General features: G+C 57.4%; 1 protein-coding gene across 3 annotated transcripts; it reads left to right on the forward strand.

Annotated features, from left to right (window-relative positions):
• Positions 1 to 2,448: 2,448 nt before the first annotated feature.
• On the forward strand, positions 2,449 to 15,544 carry ARPC1B (actin related protein 2/3 complex subunit 1B). Of its 3 annotated transcripts, none has more exons than XM_081088915.1 (10): positions 2,449 to 2,813; positions 8,448 to 8,524; positions 9,524 to 9,628; positions 10,063 to 10,285; positions 11,024 to 11,131; positions 12,125 to 12,331; positions 12,414 to 12,489; positions 13,413 to 13,615; positions 14,550 to 14,640; positions 14,961 to 15,544. In XM_081088915.1, the coding sequence occupies exons 2-10, from the start codon at positions 8,461 to 8,463 to the stop codon at positions 14,997 to 14,999; spliced, it is 1,116 nt and encodes a 371-aa protein (XP_080945041.1). In that variant the 5' UTR covers positions 2,449 to 2,813; positions 8,448 to 8,460; the 3' UTR covers positions 15,000 to 15,544. The 3 variants fall into 3 exon arrangements, with proteins under 3 accessions (XP_080945041.1, XP_080945040.1, XP_080945042.1); XM_081088914.1 differs by having other exon boundaries at positions 2,515 to 2,813; positions 14,550 to 14,847; positions 14,961 to 15,276; XM_081088916.1 differs by lacking the exon at positions 2,449 to 2,813 and adding an exon at positions 3,458 to 3,771.
• The last annotated feature ends 1,045 nt before the right edge of the window (positions 15,545 to 16,589 follow it).

Raw genomic sequence — 16,589 nt, forward strand, 5'->3', positions numbered from 1 at the left:
TTGGCTGCCTCCTGCACACCCCACACTGGGATCGAGCCCACAACCTGGGCATGTGCCCTGACCAGGAATCGAACTGTGATTTCCTGGTTCATAGGTCGATGCTCAACCACTGAGCCACGCTGGCTGGGCTGTTGCCACAGTCTTTAAAAATATTTTTTTATTGATTTCAGAGAGGGAGAGGGAGAGAGAAACAGCAATGATGGGAGAGAATCATTGATCAGCTGCCTCCTGCACGTCCCCTGTTGGGGATCAGGCCCAAAACCCAGGCATGTGCCCTTGATTGGAATCGAACCCGGGACCCTCTATCCACCTAGCCAAACGAGCTAGGGCTGTTGCCACATTTTAAAGATGATAAAACTCAAGCCCAGAGGGGGAGTGACGCCTATGTTGGAACCATGACCATCTCAGAACCCCAGCCACCCTGATAAGCATGCTCCCTACTGGGTGGGAGCAGGAAGTGGAGGCACAGTAGTGACCAAGGCCAGCTCCGTTCACCCAAGCTCAGGAGCAGAGCGATGTCGCTGAAACTGACAGGAGGGGACCCCTCCTATGATACCTTGTGGGGTTTCATTTAGACCCAGTTTCTCAACTGAACTGCCACATAAAACTGTGTGGCTTGGCAGGGGGTGCACGAGAGGGTGCCAGCCCTATGAGAAGGCCTGCCCCTAGAACAGGACCCGGGATGTGGAGTGCTGACTGCGTTCTGAGCCTCAGCCGTGGAGGACATCCGCCCTCCCAGGCTTCAGCCACCTCGCATGTATGTGTGGCCTGGGGAAGGAGGTACAGTGTCCCCCCTCCTCCCCTCTTCCCTTCTGCTCACAGGGATCAGGGGCAATCCCTTGACCTCAGGGAGAGAGACCCATGGTCCGCATTCAGGGGTGAGCACACGTTGAGAGAAAAGGAAAAACGCTGGGCTCTTATGGGAAACGTTTCTGTCCCTGGCGTCCCACTGCCTGGGCCAGCCCAGCGGGTGCTGAGCCAGATGTCCGCAGCGTGGCTCACCTCTTTGTGCCCGGAGGCAGTAAGGCCAGTTCGGTGAGGAGGAAGGAGCAGAAAGTCAAAGAACCCTGATGGCCCCAACACATTGCACCCACGCCTGACTGACCGCCCTCTTTCCTCGGACTCTGCCCTGAAGCCTGGGTGTGCAGCTGCATTCCTTGGATACCTGAGAAGGCGGAAAAGAAGGGAGTACAGCATCTTCTTCCCAGGGCACCACAGGGGAAGGCAGGTTCCGGAAAGAAACGGGACACTCTAGCGTTGTTCTCAGAACTCCAAGTGAGCTCTCCCACCCCCGGACGCCCCTCACCCAAGAAGTGGCTTCACTTCTGAGGCTCAGAAAACTCTGTCCCCCAAGGGAGCCCTTTCAAACGACACCCCTGCCACTTCCCTGTTTGCGCCGTGCTTTCCCACCCCGGGGCTGTGTGGGCAGCCCAGCCTGCTCTGGGTCAGCCCCCTTCACAGATGGGCAGCCAAGGCGCTGAAGGGGAGTGACGGCCTGAAGGCACGCTACAGCCCAAGGGGCAGAGCCAGGATTGGGTTCGATTTCCTACCACCACCAAGTCCTTCACTCGCTGGCTCACCCAACAGATGCGCACTGAGGGCCTCCTCTAGGCCAGGCGCTGTTCCAGGCGGCGGGGAGAGCGGAGTGAGCAACACAGACATGGTTTCTGCTCGCACTAAGCTGATGGCGTCTTTTCCTCGGATCAGGCTGCCTCCGTTCACTTTCCACAAGGAAGAACCGGGCCCAGGGGTGCGTGTCTGTCAGGATGCTTTCGGGGACAAATAACAGGAAAACACAACTCACGCCAGCTTAAGCGCCAATAGCCCCCTGGCTTGTGACCTGAGCCCTCTGGATGGAGCGGGTCGGCTCCGGCTGACCAGTCTGAGGTTGCCCAGGGCTCTGGTCAGTTCTCTGGGGTTCTCTCCCATCTGAGCTCACACTAGGTCGACGGGCTTCCTTTGTGGCTGTTCCACTTCCGTGCTGTGTTCAGTTCATGCAGCTTCCTAGAAGGGGCTTCGTTACCTGAAGTCCCGGGCTTTTCAGAGGGTCTGCAAGGCAAGCCCCTCCCCTCCCGTGGGACAAGTGCAGTTGTGAGAGGCACTGCGGGGCACCTGCTGCACCGCTGGCTTCCGCTCCACCCCTGGCAGAGCTTTGGGTCTGCCCGGGACGTGACCCCGGAGAGGCTGCATGGCCTCTGCTGGGGTCCTGAGTGCTCTGAGCCAGTCGGCCCGGTGTCCCCTGGCCTGGACCCCTGGCCTCAGGTCACGCAGGTGAAGCGGGACAGCGGTGCCGGGAGCCGGCGCTGTAGGTCCTGGGCTGCCAGCGCGCGGCAGGGCGCCAGGGTGCGCTCCCGCCCGGGGCGCACGGATCCGGGGAACCCACCCTTCCCCCCCACCCCACGCCTGGGCGACGCCCTGTGCACTTTTGCTGCCCGGCGGGCGTCAGCTGGTGAGGGAAGGGGCGGTCCCTGCGAGCTGGGCCACCCGCGGGTGAACCCCGAGCCCGCCCCCTCTGGCTGGGAGTGGGGGGGCATGCACGGCGCCGCCTGCGCTCGGGCTGCGCTCCCCTCTGAGCTTGGCTTCTGCACCGCACAGCGCTGGGGGACGCCATCTGGGTGCCTCGGACCCGTGCGCCCCAAACCGAGGGAGGTGGGCGGGCCTGTGACCTCCGGCCGCCCGCCCCCGCCCCCGCCCGTCCCCTCGGAGCCGCGGAGCCAGGCCCCGCCCGCCGCCCACGAGGAAGTTAGTGGCTGCGGGTCCCAGAGCCGGTTCGGCGCGTCGACTGCCCAGAGTCCGCGGCCGGGAGCCCCGAGGTGAGGGGCGTGCGGGGTCGGTGGCCCGAGGTGGGGGGCGAGGGGGTCGCCTGGAGATGTGGGGGCGCGGGGATCAGGGGGGCCCGAGGATGAGGGGGGCGCGGGAGGGGGCGCCGCGGGGGGGGGAGGGAGGAAACCCGCCAGGAGATGCGGGGGCCCTCGAGGTGAAGGGGTGCCGGGTAGTGAGGGGCCGGGGCGGGGGGTGAGGGTGGCGGGCCGGGCCAGGGGTGGGCAACGGGGGGGGGGGCCGCCCCGCACCCGGCGTCCTCCAGGTGGTCGCGTCCCCGGCCCGCGCGCCCGCTCCTGTCTCCTCCCCGCTCGCCCCTCCCCGACTGTGCCCCCCGGTGGGTGCCCCCCGTTATGTCTGCCGGCGAGGGACCCACGCCCCGGCACTTCCCCTCCATCCCGCACCTTCCGGGTTGCTCCAGCGGGAAATGAGCTGGCGTCCCCGCCCGTCCCTCCCTCCGCGCGGCGCCCCCTCCCCCGCCGTGTCCCAGGGCCGGGGCCGAGGGGTCCCGCGCTGCGGAGCCTCGGAAACTGGGGTCCCAGGCGCCAGCGGATCTGATCGGCCCCGCTGGGGCAGCTGCGGGCGAACAGCCCGGCCGCCCCGGGGCGGGGGAGGGGGGGAGGGCAGGGCCGGGGCCGGGCGGTGACAGTGAAGGACTGGCTAGTGTGGAGCAGGGGACTGGAGGCGCCCCGGCTCCCCCGGAGGTCCGTGCTGCCCGAGGGTAGGGCACCCATTGCCCGTGAGGCCACAGGGACCCGGTAAGAGTGCCAGCGTCCTCCTCCACGGGCTCATGACCGTAGCAAGCCGCCACCCCTGGGGCCTCGCCTCGCTCATCTGGAAAACGGGGACCTCTCAAGTCTGAGCATAAGCATGGCCACGCATGCAAGGCGCTTGCTAATGGGCCGGGCACACGGAGTGTAAATGTGTGCTGCTGCTGCTGCCGCTGCCATGGTAAGGCCTGCCCACCTGGATCAGTCTGTCCAGGTGAACCTGATCCCTGAGATTTGGGGTCAGAGTTTGCTGTGCCTGTTAAGAGCTGTGTGACTTTGAGCAAATCTTGGCTTTTGTTTTGAGTCTCAGAATGAAGGTTAAAAACAACACAAAACAAAAAACGTGCTAGGCTTGGTTTAGAAGAGAGAATAGAATGTATGTCAAAATCCTGGGCATTAGAGATGCCAAGTAAAGTTAGTTTATTACCTGTGTGCTTGTAATCGTTAAATAGTACCATGTTGATATCACATGTACTCTTTCCATAGCTGTAGTCATCTGGATTTTTCTACCCTCTCCCCATTACAAAGAGGGTTAGTATGAACATGTTTGCTTTGGGGGAAAAAAAACACCACCAAAAAAACCCCTCAGTGGCTATTTTCTTAACAACAACAACAAAAAATGTATTTATGTCACCCAAGAGTGTTAATGATCTTAATTTCCTGTTCATGTTATTCTGTTTGTTCCTACCCAGCTGTTGAGTTGAGCGTTATCACATCGCTCTTCAGAAAGACTGAATAAATTAGCAACAAATTAGAATTTCTCTACAGCCCTGCCAGCATTAAGTTTTATGTGTTTTTTTGTTCTGTTTTGTTTGAGTTACTTTAACTGGGGCTTTATGGTGTTTTGTGATTGTTTTCATTTGTGTTTCTTGACTTGACTTTGCCTGGTTTGTGAGACTTCAGGAGCAGAATTAGGGAGGAAGAATTGGCTGGTCTGTCTCGGGTGGCAAGGGCTGCTCCACACACAACAGGAAATTGAGTAATTGCTTAGCATGCTGCAAAATGGCTTGCTGGCAGCTCTCTCCAGCCAGCCTCTGAGCTGGGTGGGGACTTCCCTGAGCGCCTGTGAAGCGGAGATCCTTGCTCCAGGCACCTCCTGCCTGGATTAGCCGAAAATACAGCCAAACGTCTGGGTTCAGGGAAGGCTGGCAAAGCTTCTCTTAAAGTAAGAAAAAACCTACAGTGGGTGCCTTCCAGCCCCAGCCTTTTCTGGATGGAGATGTGAGGAAAGCATTGGCTGAGGCACCCAGCCAGTATGGACAGAGTCATAATTCGAACCCAGCTCTGTAAGGAAGGGGCCCAAAGGCCTGGGACCCTTCACCTGACTTGCTGTGCTTTAGAAGGAGCTATAGTCACCCTGTATCCTCAGAGGACCCTTTAGATTGCAGGTTTCCGAGCTTTTCTGATCATTGACCCTGTCAGGGGAAAAACTTGAGTACATGCTCTCCAGTAAACCAGTAAATATGTACAAATTGCATTCATGTGCCACTGAGGTAATATGGCATATCCCTTACAGCCCATCCCCTCAGACAGACATGAAAGGGTATGATTCATTCATTCAACCACATTGAAGAAATATTTATTCAGCATCTACTGTTTGGCAGGTATTCTGATTGGCTCTGGGGAGATACATCAGTGAACAAATATCCCTGTCCCCGTGGGGCTTATGCCCCAGTGCATGGTCTTTGGCACCCCCTGGGTGGAAACCCACAGCCCACCTTGGAACCCATACCCCCGCCTAGCCCCCATGTCACTCTTCTTTGCCCTCACACCACCAGCCGTGGGCGCTCCTGGGTCCATTCACACTGAGCATTCTCTGCGTGTGGACGTGGGGACCACAGAGAGATCCTGGCTCCAGGCGGGGGCAGAGCAGGGAGTTTCAGGATTTGGTCCGTGTTCCCCCAGCCTCACTCAGTTTCCGAGGTGACTGGGGGTGAAGGGGGCAAGTCCCAATGCCATGCCCAGGGTCCCCTCCTCTCCGAGTGGGGCTCACAGAGTGCTGGCTCACCGAGCCATGAGGACAAGTGGGTGGGTGTCCGGGAGGCCACAGCCTCAGCCTGCCTCTGTCTCCACCAGAGATCATCCCTGAGACGACGTGCTTGAGCAAAGCAGCCCTGACAGCATTTTCCTCGGCAGGAGATTGGCTGGCAGTGAGGGTAGAGGTTTTCCTGGGCTTAAGTCAAAGTTCCAAGGCAGGGGGCCCAGTGTGAAGGCTGCTTCCCGGGGTCTGACACAGAGACAATCTACTGATTCCTAAGCAAGGAGGCCACAGCCCTGAGGCCACAGTGGCTAGAGAAGTCCTTCCCCTCTCTGGGCTCTCATTTCCTCTTTTGTACCTGGGGGTTGGGAGTCATTGCTGAGGCTCTTGCTGGTTTCAGGCCCTTTGCAGAAGTTATGAAAAAGGGAAGTGCATCTTCCCCTCTCCCGCTCCCTTCAACCGAAACCCCTGCCCCCTTTAAGGTGTTGGTTCAGTGGATTAGGAAGTGTTTCTCTCTGAATTCATGCTAAAGTGCGACTGCTGATAGGTGTAGCCTGAACCTCCCTCCCCTGCCTGCCCCACTGCGCACGTGGCCTCGTTGCCAGCTTGATGAACCTTTGGGCCCCAGGAAAAAATGGTCAGAGCTCCCCAAGTCCTCTCAGGTACATGGCTTGCTAATGGGGGCCACTGTCGTCAGCTGACCCGGCCTCTCCATCTTCACAGCCTGGAACTGGAGCATCATGCCAGACAGGCTTTTCACCTGTCCTTGGACTCTCTTACCAAGACCTTGCAAGGGGCAGAAATGCCTGGCACAGTTGGAGCTGGGAAGTTGGGTTCTGCTGACCAACTCTGAGCCTGAGCCTGGGATCCAGGGACCCCCACCCTCACCCCAGGATGCAGCTACAGGGCTTCTTCCTTCTGGGCCTCCTGGGACTGAAGGGGTCAGGGTGGTTGGCATCAGCTGGACTAGGGGTTTGGAAGTGGGCTCTGGCCTTAGCCCTGCCCCTGCCCTGTTAATGACCTTGGAGTGGGGGAGTGGGGGGGTGGGAGGGTGGGGGGGTGGGGGCCGCAGATTAGCACAGTTTATCAGTCAGACAAGCCTGACGCTCCCATTCCTGAGCATCTGTAGTGTAGACAGTGATGACACGCTGCCCCAGCACAACTGGAAGCCACCACGGGCCCAGTCCAGATGCACCGGAAGCTTGGGGGAACTCCCCCTCAGGCACGCTGACCTGGGCTGACAGCTCCGCCACCACAGCCACTTCCGTGGCCTTGCCATACACAAAGAGGCCTTATAAGGGGATAGGCCGGGGAGGCAGCTACTGTGGGAGCAATGTGCCAGTGTGTGTGCAAGGCCAAAAACACATGTCTGGGAGCAGTGTGCTTCTGTGTGTACAAGGCTGAACATGCATGAGCATGTGTGGCCTGAGCCTGGGCTGCCAAAGAAGCGGTGTTCACTTTGGTCTTTACTGATAAGTAGGATTTTGCCTAGTGCAGTGGTCTCAACCTTGGCTGCACATTAGAATCACCTGGGAATCTTTTTAAAATCCTGATTTCTGGGCCTCGTCCTCCGGAAATTCTGTTTCTTTGTTACGAATGTTGTGGCCCCACCCCATAACAAAGAAACAGAATTTCTGGAGGACGAGGCCCAGAAATCAGGATTTTAAAAAGATTCCCAGGTGATTCTAATGTGCAGCCAAGGTTGAGAACCACTGGCCTAGTAGAACAGAGGTGGGCTGGAGAGAATGGCACGCAGGTGTGAAATGTGGGCAGGACTGGCCTTGAAGGCACATCAGGCATGTCCCCAGAAGGCAGCCTTCCCGGCAGAGGGAGTAGCATGTGTGAAGGCCAGGAGTTCTGCCTGCTCCTGGCCGGAGATGGCTGAGGGCCCCAAACTCAGCATGAAGAGGAGGCAGGGGGCCTCGCCCCTGGTCACAGCCAGGAGGGAGGGAGTGGCCTTGCGAGGGCAGTTGTTGGGAGGAGCCAGCCTGTCCTGAGCAGAAATGAGCAGAGCTCTGTGAGGAGGGGTGAGGGTAAAGGCAGGTGGGGGGTGACCCTTCTAGGTGCGGACCCCACCCCTCCTCAGGCCCAATGGCCTCCCCTGCAGCTCAGCCAGCGGGTGGGAGGAGGCTTGGGAGGCGCAGGGCCTGAGCTGGGGGTGAGCTGTGGCCCCTCTCCAGGTGGGAGGTCCAGTAGCTGCTGCTGCTGCCGCCAGGCCTGAACCTGCAGTGCTGGCCCAGTCCCCCCTCCTCTTGGTACCTAGCTGCCCTCTGGACCCTCCTTCAGCTCACATCCATGCCGCCCTGGGACCCCAAAGACCCCACCACCCACGCCAGGCCCAGTGCAGCCCATCCTCCCAGCCACAGGAGCAGCAAGTGGGTTTTCTTGATGAAAATAGGATCTGTCTGCCTGTCTGCCTCTGCCCTTCCCCACAGGTGCCTACAGAAGCTCCCCCCTCTTTACCCACCCTGAAGAGAGTGGGGAAGACCAGGGCTCTGGGTATGGAGGGCGCTGCTCTCGGTTTTTGAGGTCGTTTCATTTCATCCTCACCCCATTCTTCTGGGGGAGCTCTATCTATGAGAAAGCTGAGGCACAGATGATGGGCGATGGCCTGCCTGGCGCAGGGTCCCTGCGCACCCCACTCCCAGAGGCTTCTTCACCCCCGTACTTCCCACCCCATCCTTGTTCTGTTCCCGGGAGCCTCAAAGACATCCCATGAGAGCTGTCATTTTACAAGGGAAACAGGTCCCAGGAGTGAAGCAAGGCATCAGGCCAGAGTTAGGAGGCAGGGTGGTCCCACTGCCCTCCTGTGAGGTCAGTTGGGGCCTGGTCTGGGGCAGGGGCAGAGCTGACTTGGGTTCTCACCTTCTTGGGCACAGGAGCTGAGAAGCCATGGCCTACCACAGCTTCCTGATGGAGCCCATCAGCTGCCACGCCTGGAACAAGGACCGCACACGTGAGTGCCCTCCGTCCCCCGGAGCACACAGGGCATTAAAGTGGCAGGCACCCCGGACTGCGGGCTCTGTGAGGGCCAGCTGTCCCCCTCCTTCACTTCTGATCCTGGGTGGTTAGGAGGGAAGGGATGAGCCGCGCTGGGACAAGCAGGGGCAGCCAGGCGAGTGGGCATTGAGGGGTGGAGGTGAGAGCAGGAACAGGAGTAGGCGGGCTGTAGGTGCAGGGGTTCCCAGGCTGGGGGAGGGGCGGGGATAAGGACTGAAGACATAACCTGCAATGGCAGGTAGAGAGATGAGCTATGAAGAACACACGGGTAAGGGAAAGCAGTGGAGGCAGAGGTGCTGATTTAGAAAAGGTGGCCAGGGAAGGCCTTTCAAAGGAGGTGACATTTGTATAGGACCTAAAGGAAGGGAGGGAGGAAGGGGAGGTGCAAAGGCCCTGAGGTGGGACAGCAAGGACCATGGCTCGACTTGAGAGCAGAGGGCAGTAGCAGGGGACTGGGCGAAGCTCCCAGAGGTCATGAGACTGTTGTGGGCATGTCAGGGTGGACCATGTGAGAGGGGCCAGTCCCTGGGGAGGTGTCATAAGAAGAGCCCCAGCAGGGCCTGAGGGACTTCAGGGGACCCCTCTGAGGCAGAGGAGTCAGAGTCTCAAAGGACAAAGTGCTGCCCAGCTGGTCTTGAAGGGCATTCCTGCTAGACGCAGCGGTTCTCAACCTGTGGGTCGCAAACCCTTTGGTGGTCGAACGATCCTTTCACAGGGCTCACCTAAGACCATCCTGCATATCAGATATTTACATTATGATTCATAACAGTAGCAACATTACAGTTATGAAGTAGCAGCGAAAATAATTTTATGGTTGGGAGTCACCACATGAGGAACTATATTTAAAGGGCCAGAAGGGTGAGAACCACTGTGCTAGAGGGTAGTTGAAGGGCAGTGGGGAACCTGGGCATGTGTGCATCTTCTGACTCCACACACCCTGCTGTCTTTCCTGCAGAGATTGCCATCTGCCCCAACAACCATGAGGTGCACATCTATGAGAAGAGTGGAGCCAAGTGGGCCAAGGTGCATGAGCTCAAGGAGCACAACGGGCAGGTGACAGGTGGGTCAGGCTGGCTGGGACCACCCTCCTGAAAGGAGGCACGGGGTAGACATGACTAACCAGGGCCATCCATGCACTCACTGTGTTGGTAGGATAGTTTGGGTTGTAACACAACCCTGATTCAAAGTGGCTTAAGTTATAAAGGGATTATGCTGGTTCATGTTACTGTAAAACTCAGAGTTTTTGGGCTTCAGGAAAGGTCTGATCCAGCAGCTCAGCATTACCAATAACCCATTTCTTTTCTGTCTCTTGGCTTGGCCTTCCAGCATGTTTGGTGATAGTTGTCGGAACTGTAACACCCCCAATAAGTTTAGTAGCACCCCCTGGAGCCGCTTTCATTCAGATCGTGACCTCTGAGCCCTTCCTAATGGAACTTCAGAGTCATCCACTTCTGCTCAGTTCCCTTCAACCTGGTGTCCCCTCCCCTCCCACAGGCATTGACTGGGCCCCTGAGAGTAACCGCATTGTGACCTGCGGCACCGACCGCAATGCGTACGTGTGGACGCTGAAGGGCCGCACGTGGAAGCCCACCCTTGTCATCCTGCGGATCAACCGGGCGGCTCGCTGTGTGCGCTGGGCCCCCAATGAGAACAAGTTCGCTGTGGGCAGCGGCTCCCGCGTCATCTCCATCTGCTATTTCGAACAGGAAAATGACTGGTGGGTGTTTGGGCGGAGCCTGAATGGGCCGGGAGGTACGCGGGGCTGCGGACCAACAGGTGGTGGGACTAGAGTGTCCCAGAAAACACCAGATGGGGTGTTGGTCTCTCTGTTCACACCACCCTGGGGAAGGGTGACCTCTCTGGACCTCATAGATGAGGTGAGGGGCTCTGCTCACCACTGGGTGCTCCCACAGCCCTGTCTCAGTAACAGGGGAGAAACCACACCAGGCCACCGCTGTGGTCCTCGCATTAAGCCCTGCACGTGTATTGGCGTTGCTTTCCCCACAGCTCCCTGAACTGTGCTTCTGTTCGTACTTTACAGGTGAGCAAAGTTAGGTTCTGAGGTAAAGTCACTTGTCCAAGGTACCCAGCCACAAGCTTCCGGCCACATCATAATCTCCCCTGGATCCCTGAGGGCACAGGCCAGGCACGAGCTCAGGCTGGAGCCTGGGAGACCCAAGTTCAAATCCCTCTCTAGCCAATTAGTAGCGTTACTGAGCCTGCCCACGGTTGTTGTGAGTTTTAAAGGAGACAGGGTATAGTTCCCACACATTACTGGCCTGAACCTGGCCCTGACAGGCCCATCGGCTAGCAGTGCCCAGATCCCTCTCTCCTGGACCGCATTGGTCTGCAGGGCACAGTGGGAGCCTGGAGTCCCTGGGGCACTGAGGCCCCTGACAGTGAGTAAGTGGGTCTGCTTCTCTCTTCTTCCTACCTGCCTGACTGCTGTATCCAGGTGGGTGTGCAAGCACATCAAGAAGCCCATTCGCTCCACCGTCCTCAGCCTGGACTGGCACCCCAACAACGTGCTCCTGGCCGCAGGCTCCTGCGACTTCAAGTGCCGGTGAGAGGGTGGCACCCTGACATCAATGGGACAGGCATTTGAGGGTGGAGGGGAGCCCCACACCCTGCCTTCCAGACCAGCTCTGCTGCCAGCAGGGTGACCTGGGCTCTGTGAGGTTTTGCTCTTTCTAGGATCATCATTGGCTCCTGTCTCTAGCCTGGGGAGAGTCTTGGCCTCTTCCTACCTCTTAATGTCAACAAGGTTTCTTTCCTAGACCTTCCTCTCCTGCTTCATTAGAATCTGCCACCCCTTCAGTTTCCTGGCTTCTGTCTGAAGGAAAATGAGTGGTGTACTTTTTCACACTAAGGAATAAATGACTGATAAGCTGCCTCATTGTCTTAAGACCTGGAATGTAGAGTCCCCAGTAGCCATTGGCTGTTCTTTACTTCTGGGTTCAGCAGCCCTGTCTCCCAAGCCTCCAGCTCCCAGCTCCAGGCAGATGACCTGGGTCTCTGAATCTCCACCTGGGAAACAAGGCTCCAGCAGGCTCAGAGGTCCCCTTGGAGGTCCTGGGCATGGGGACAAGGATGCCCTGATGAGGCTCTGTTGGTGGGTAGGGAGCTGTTTTGTTGGCACCTGATCTGTCAGGTGACCCCTTGCTGGTCCTGGGATGTAGAGAAGACGATTAACGTGTGAGAGAGCAGTGTGCAAGACACGGGGAAGTAATGGTTCAAGGTGCAGAGTAGGAGGGAGAAGGGGCATCTGGGGCTGGAGTTGTGGCCAGCATGAGGAGGACCAGGACATCTGGTGGTGTGTCACCAATGGATGGTCCTGGGAGTTCACAGGACTCTGAGCCGGGAGACCTCCTGGCCCTTCCCCATTGCACAAAGATGGCACTGAGGCCCAGACTTGACCACCTGTGCAGGTGCAGGTCATGAAAAGCTGGCTCTGGTATCATGAGCTTCTAGCCAATTGCTCTGACCTTACCAGGCTGGTTTGAGAAAGGGAGTCTCTTTAGACACCCAGTCACCTTTTTCCCCCCTCTGTGGGCAGGATATTCTCAGCCTACATAAAGGAAGTGGAGGAGCGACCAGCACCCACCCCATGGGGCTCCAAGATGCCCTTCGGGGAGCTGATGTTCGAGTCCAGCAGTAGCTGCGGCTGGGTGCACGGTGTCTGCTTTTCAGCCAGTGGCAGCCGCGTGGCCTGGGTCAGCCATGACAGCACGGTGTGCCTGGCTGATGCTGACAAGAAGATGGCGTGAGTACTGGTCACCCAAGGGGAGGACAACAAAGGCATAGAGCAGGAGGGGGCTGGTGGCTGACATCTCTCTCTCACTCAGAGTCACAACTCTGGCCTCTGAAACGCTGCCACTGCTGGCCGTGACTTTCATCACAGAAAACAGCCTGGTGGCTGCGGTAAGGAAGGAGGGAAGCAGCAGCCAATTAAAACAGGTCCCCCCCACCCCCCAAGCCCAGGGGTGCCCAGGCAGTTATATCCACGTGTTCCCTCCTTCCCTCCCTCCCTCCCCACTCCTTCCCCGAGTCCTCCCTCCCTTTCTTCCATCCATCCATCCTTTTGTCCATAGATCTGTATTGATTAGAATAGGTTGCATTATGCTGTGGTAACAAAAAAAATTCCCCAAATGCAGGGGCTTGACATAGTAAATACTGATTTCTTGCTCACTTGATATGTCCAGTGGGTGTTGTGAGGAGGGTTCTGCTCAGTGCAGATGGAGGCTTTGTCACCAAAATGCTCCCCCAACGCCATGGAGGGAGGAGGGAGGAGGGGGAGGTGGAGATCACGCCCTGGATGGATCTTAACATCTCTGCCTATTTTATTGGCAAGTAGAAATGACAGGGTCACACCTCGCTCAGAGTGGGTGTGTGGGGGGGTGCAGTTCTACCATGTGTCCAGAGGGCACTACTGTTCTTCCCTCCTCTGCCCACCTTGGTCAAGTCCCTTTTCACCCTCAGCAGACATGGTGGGGTCCGAGAGGGGGATCAAGCCCACTTGGCCTGTTAGGACAGAAGGTCGCTGGGCTCCCAGAGGTCCCAGACAAGCTTTCTCATCAAGACACTGGTTTTACTGGGGTAGGAGCCACCCCTATTTGCTAACCCCCAACATCTGGTCCCTCTACCTGGGCTTGGTCTGGCAGCGTCCGCAAGCTGGCATCAGCTTCCCCGTAGCTCCTCCATCCAAGTCCATCCAGCCCGCGCCAGACTCAGGGATCAGTGCCCCTGCTGGCTCGCCTTGCCTCCAGCCTGTTTCCCCCGGGCGGAAAATGGGGGCGCTGCGCCTGCCCTCGGCCTGTGCTCAAATAGCACCGCCCCCACCACAGGGCCACGACTGCTTTCCGGTGCTTTTTACCTACGACGGCGCCGCGGGGACGCTGAGCTTCGGTGGGCGGCTGGACGTGCCCAAGCAAAACTCTCAGCGCGGCTTGACAGCCCGCGAGCGCTTCCAGAACCTCGACAAGAAGGCGAGCTCCGAGGGCGTGGCTGGCGGAACGGGCCTAGACTCGCTGCACAAGAACAGCGTCAGGTGAGGGCGGGCCTGGGGGGCCTGGGGGGCCTGGGGGGCCGGGGTGGGCGGGGTGGGCCTGGATTCGCTGCGTAAGAAAGGAGGCGGGTGGGGGCGGGGCCAGGGGGGCAGGATGGGGCCTGGAGCGGTCCGATCTGGACTCTTCCTAGCACCTTGGAGGTGCGACCCCTGGTTTGGGGAGCCAGGTAGCTCTCTTTAGGTTGCATAATACAATCAGTGGGGGTAGCCAGTCAGCGTTTGTAGGACGCGGTCGTGTGAGGACCATCGTAGGGGCGGGGCCTGTTTCTCGGTTGGCCAGGCAGTGACCAGCTGTGGGCGGGGCCACAGCTGAAGCTGGTCTCAGGCTAGAAACTGGTGAACTGGTGGCAGAACTAAAGATTCCAGCTGCAGCCTCTGGGGAACTAGGGTGTGACGAGAAGACCCTCCAAAACTTCCAAATCCGGCCACCCTCAGGTGTGCACCCTGTGGCAAATAAAGAACTTTGGCCAGAATTTCTGACCGAGCCAGTTAAGCCCTCCTGTGGCTGCCGGGTACAGTGATGTCTTCTGACCAACACCTTTGTCCCACTTTCAAAGCTCTTCAGAACTAGTTCCTCGATCTCCCAGCCCCATCTTTCCCTTTATCCTGCCACCCTATTGTCACTCCACACATTCCCCAGACACACATCCTCCATGCCTTGCCCAGGCCTTTGTATCTTGTTCCAGTTGCCTGGGCTGCCTTTTATACCTTGCACACAACTGCTGTTCCTAAAGCACTCGTGAGCCCTGTTCTGTGATCCTGCACAGCCTGCCTCCCAGGCTGTCTCTGCAAGCAAACCCCAGGACTTCTCACTGAAGTCAGTTCCCCCAAGAGCTCCTGGAGGGCAGGTTGGACTGGAGCCTGGCACAGGCACAGGCATGGGCTGGCGTCTGTAAAGCCCTCATCATCTTTACAGCCAGATCTCGGTGCTCAGCGGGGGTAAGGCCAAGTGCTCGCAGTTCTGCACTACCGGCATGGACGGTGGCATGAGCATCTGGGATGTGAAGGTGAGTCTTACCCCACCCCGGCTTTCCACCAGACTCCCGAGGGCCCTTCCTCCCATTTTGCCCGGGCAGCCTCCCTGGGTGCCCTGTCCTTCAAGTAGGAGAAAGGCACTTCGTTGGAGTGCAGTCGGAGGGATGAGAGGCAGTCCCTTGACACCTGAGCCTTTGCATGCTGAGGCACCTCCCTCATAGGGCTGGGATTCAAACCAGGTCTGTTGGACCCCAAAGACCAAGTTTTTTGTCCTCTGCCTGCCTGGGGTTGGGGTGGGTAGAATGTCTACAGGACAGTTGAGAACCAGCCTGTTCTGCTCATCTCCTTCCAGAGCTTGGAATCAGCCTTGAAGGACCTCAAGATCAAATGACCTGTGAGGAGAATGCTGGCCTCATCCCAGCTGCTAGGGGAGGGGTCAGGGAAGCTAAGGCTCGCTTTGCTGAGTATTTCTAAAGCACCCACAGGGGAAAGGGAGGGGAGGGGGCTGGAAGCTTTTCTTACCTATTTGAAGGAACACGTGCCTTTTTCTTAAACAAATACTTTCATTTATTGTAAAAAAAAAAAAAAAAAATGTCCCCAAAGCACTCTGCTGGTCATGAACTGCTTCAAAACGTGGAGGTAATAAAAATACAATAGTAGACATGCTCGCCTGTGTTTGGAAGAGGTTAGTTCTCGCACAGACATAGGTACCTTATTTTTGCTTGCCAGCAAAAATGATCCTTAAACCCAAGAGCCTTACCCCAAATGGTTCCTTCCCCACTGCAGTCCAGCCTAGGGGGAAGGTCTCTTTCTGTCATTCAGCAGATTCCTAGACAAGTGATTGCTCATTCCAGGCTGATTTTGGGGTTTAATGTAAATTCAATTACTCTGTTTGATGTTTTGCAGTTGGTTTCCGGTAAATGCTCATTATTTTTTAAGATTTCCCCTCATTTTCATTTTATTCAGAGGGTTATGTTTGTTTTTTAATAACATACTTTATAGTTATGGGGTTTAAAAAATCTAGGTAATGAGGGAGTTTCTGTAGGCCAGGATGAGCTGCATATGCTGGCAGCTGTGGCATCCCTCCTCGGGTGCCCAAGGCTGTGACCTCCAGCATGGCCTAGCCCAGGGGGTGTGGTAGAGGTCACTGGGATTTGGGCTCGATCACTAAACCCCTGTCTGACTTCAGGTCAAACTCCCTGCTTGGCACCTAGTCATTGACTTCTCCGGACCATGTGCAAAGAAAGGATGATGCTGTTCATGAGGCAGACAGAGTGCCTCTCAGGGGGTTGCAGGGGCAGGACAGGCACTACGGTGGAGCCTGCAGGCAGCGGTGACTGAGCTAAGCCCCAGCGTCCCTGCTGCCATCCCCACCAGAATGGGTGGTAAGGACTGAATGAGGTAATGCTTGGCAGTCATGCTGGATATTAGCTATTAAGATGCTTCCTCCCTGCACTGAAATCTGAGGCTGTTACCACCAGGGGGTACCTGAAGGACAGGACAGGGAGGTCCAGTGCTGCTGCCAGCCTGCTGTGGACATGGACAGGTCCCTGGCCACTCTGGCCTAAGACTCCTACTTGGTAAAAGGGAGAGGGCCAACTCCTGTATCCTGAGGTCTCCAATTTGGATGCCCAGGGTTCAGTCCCCAAATCCTGCTCAGTGCCAACTGAACCTGTGGGACAGGCCTGCCTTGAGAGTGACAACATGCCCTGCTAGGTAAAAATGGCCCAGGCACAGGGGCCCAAAGATGGATCATGGAACAAGGGTTACGATAATGCCAAGTTTAATCTGCCAAATATACAAGTTGGATTTGTAGAGCATGTTTTGCCTGGGTGCTGCACAGTAAACAGAGGTTTCTTGAAATGATCCATGGGTAGGGTTAAGAATGGGCGCTGGTCAGAAGGGTGGGAATGGGGCAGAGAAGGGCACAGGGAAGGCCATGGGAAGAGCCATGACCCTCAGAGACCCAGGGGTACAGGCT

Source organism: Myotis nattereri, assembly GCF_964212035.1.
Source record: "Myotis nattereri genome assembly, chromosome: 4".
In the NCBI taxonomy this organism is placed as follows: domain Eukaryota; kingdom Metazoa; phylum Chordata; class Mammalia; order Chiroptera; family Vespertilionidae; genus Myotis; species Myotis nattereri.